The sequence below is a fragment of the Echinops telfairi genome, unplaced genomic scaffold (assembly GCF_000313985.2).
Source record: "Echinops telfairi isolate 266 unplaced genomic scaffold, ASM31398v2 ScPeMD7_7425;HRSCAF=8463, whole genome shotgun sequence".
Classification (NCBI taxonomy): Eukaryota; Metazoa; Chordata; class Mammalia; order Afrosoricida; family Tenrecidae; genus Echinops; species Echinops telfairi.
The window spans coordinates 704,803-707,055 of NW_022111325.1; the positions used below are offsets into that span (position 1 = coordinate 704,803).

A 2,253-nucleotide genomic window follows, 5' to 3' on the forward strand; every position below is an offset into this window, starting at 1 on the left:
GAACTTTTTGAAGCCCCCTCGTATATAACAGAACATTTGCCATTTCAGTCATTTTTAATATACAATTCAATGACATTAATTACATGAACATTGCATAGCTATTACGACTATGCATTTCAAAAATTTTTCATCACGCTTAATCAATTCATCAGCAATTTCCCCCTCTGCTCCCTTTGCTTTGGTCTACTCTAGATATTTCATGTAAGTAGACTTACTGTCTTTTTGTATCTTATTTTACTCAGCACAGTGTTTTCAGGATCACCCATGTCATAGCATGTATCAAAATTTCATTTGTCTGCAGGGTGAAATAAAAATGCACTGTACGTATCTATGGATAAGCATCTTTTGTGTATCCATTCCTCCACTGACAGACACTTGAGTTGGTGACGCCTTTGAGCCATGCTGAGCCATGCTGTGATACACACTGGTGTACAGGTACCCGTCAGGGGTCCCTGCTTTCATCCGTACCCTAAGAGATTTTAAACACACTCTGCTCAGTGCCCACAGAATGTAAACTATTTTAAAAATTCCTTTTTTCCATACGACCTCTAGGAAAAGGAATGCGCCTCTAGAGCTTAAATTTGTTATGAGAGAGCTAGTTTTTTAATGGGCGTCTGATAGTTTTGAACTGCTCACCTTGTGCTTAGCAGCCTAACATTTAACCCACTGCACCACCAGGGCACCTGAGACAGCTAGTTTTTGATACTAAAGGCAAAATTGCATACAAATATCATTCTCACTCTGTTTCTCTGTGTGGACATAGCACCAGCAACCAAGCTGCCAGAAGACAGACCTGGCGCACAGAACTGTGCAGTCCTGAGCGCATGAACTCCTCCACTGCAGCCCACGTCATCAGAAAGCATCTCACACCCATGCCATAGTCATTCTGTCACGGATATGTCCCCTGGTTTATTGATCTAGGGCAAAAAAAGTCCAGACGCAAAGGCCACACTAATGGCTGCTGTTCAGCAGGCCCCCCAATGGCAGGCAGCTCCTCAAAATCAGATGGTTTGGTCACAAGGTTACCTAATTTTGCTAGATAGCTCTCCTCTTGCTGACTCGTTATCCTTGGCAACGTTCCACTCAAACATCATCCCCGCCAAACTACTAAACGTGTTTCCTGTAGAGCAAGCCAAAAGCAGACAAGGCGGAATGAGCAGACAAGGCGGAATGACATATTTTAGAATACTCAGCTATCTTTAATAAGAAAGGAAAACCTAACTAACAGAAAATTATACTCGGGTCTCTTTCGGCGGAAAATAAACGCACTATTCGTAGTCCATCAAAGCACGTCCTTCAGGGCGATCCCTATGGAGAGAATGTAAGTGCTGCTACCGCACAAACATTCTGGAGGAAAAAAGACTCCAGCCCATTAAATATTTTCTTTCTTTAAATATAAGTTTTATTTTGGAATTTGTATCAGGCCGATTAATTTTTGATTGACAGGAATTCTACCACGCCGTCTGTTCCTGTCTACAGAAAGTAGTCCACCTTACAGCCCACTTTATGGTTGATGGGCATCTTTAATCCTGGTCCCTCTAACATAAGTCATTTAAACACTGGCTTCCTGAAGAGTCTAATAGATTCACTTTTCAGATTAAAAAATAACTCTTTACTGAATAGCCTACACAGAAAGAGGCAATACGTTGAAATATTTGAGTAGCATGTTGCATCGTTAGAATAGTATGCTAAAGCATTCTAAAAGCAGTCTCAAGAAACATTCACTCAAAATTATAACACTTTCCCACAGGGGTACATTGAATTTGAGAGGACTGATCAAAACTGAGCAAGCAATAAATTAGAGAAGAAATGTTCATCAGAAGCTCAGTGGCAGAATATGGGTATTTAGGAAAAGCTCTGAGGTGACCAACACTATCCCAGGAATTTTTTCCCCAGGAAATATTTTATAAAAGTGTGTCTAGCCACATATTGAACTACACTCAGAATTACTGATTCCTCATCTTTATGAGCTCCATCTGAGAAAAGAAACATTATTTCTAATCTAATTTTCTCTCACTTAAATTCCTATTATCAAGCATTATACACAAAGGGAGTATCGCATGCTTTCATTTTAGATAACTTTGTTGAAATGCCTTTGAAAGGTATTACCTTCAGCATCCAACGCCCTCACCATCAGCTCTAGTGGTGAATCATCTACATAGAGTTCCCGGGTTCGAGATACAATTTCAATGCTGGTTATCACGTCAACCTTAACATCACAGCGCAGTTCATGGTCAGTCACTAGGATGAACC

General features: G+C 40.5%; 1 protein-coding gene across 1 annotated transcript in view; it reads right to left on the reverse strand.

The window, feature by feature from the left end:
* The window catches only part of NUP210L (nucleoporin 210 like), a 114,236-nt gene that overhangs the window by 105,267 nt on the left and 6,716 nt on the right, over positions 1–2,253 (reverse strand). Inside the window, exons 3-4 of the mRNA XM_045298346.1 lie at positions 2,110–2,241; positions 1,027–1,120 (exon numbers count right to left, since the gene is read on the reverse strand). Of these exons, the coding sequence (XP_045154281.1) occupies positions 1,027–1,120; positions 2,110–2,241 (226 nt within the window). The remainder of the gene's footprint in view (positions 1–1,026; positions 1,121–2,109; positions 2,242–2,253) is intronic.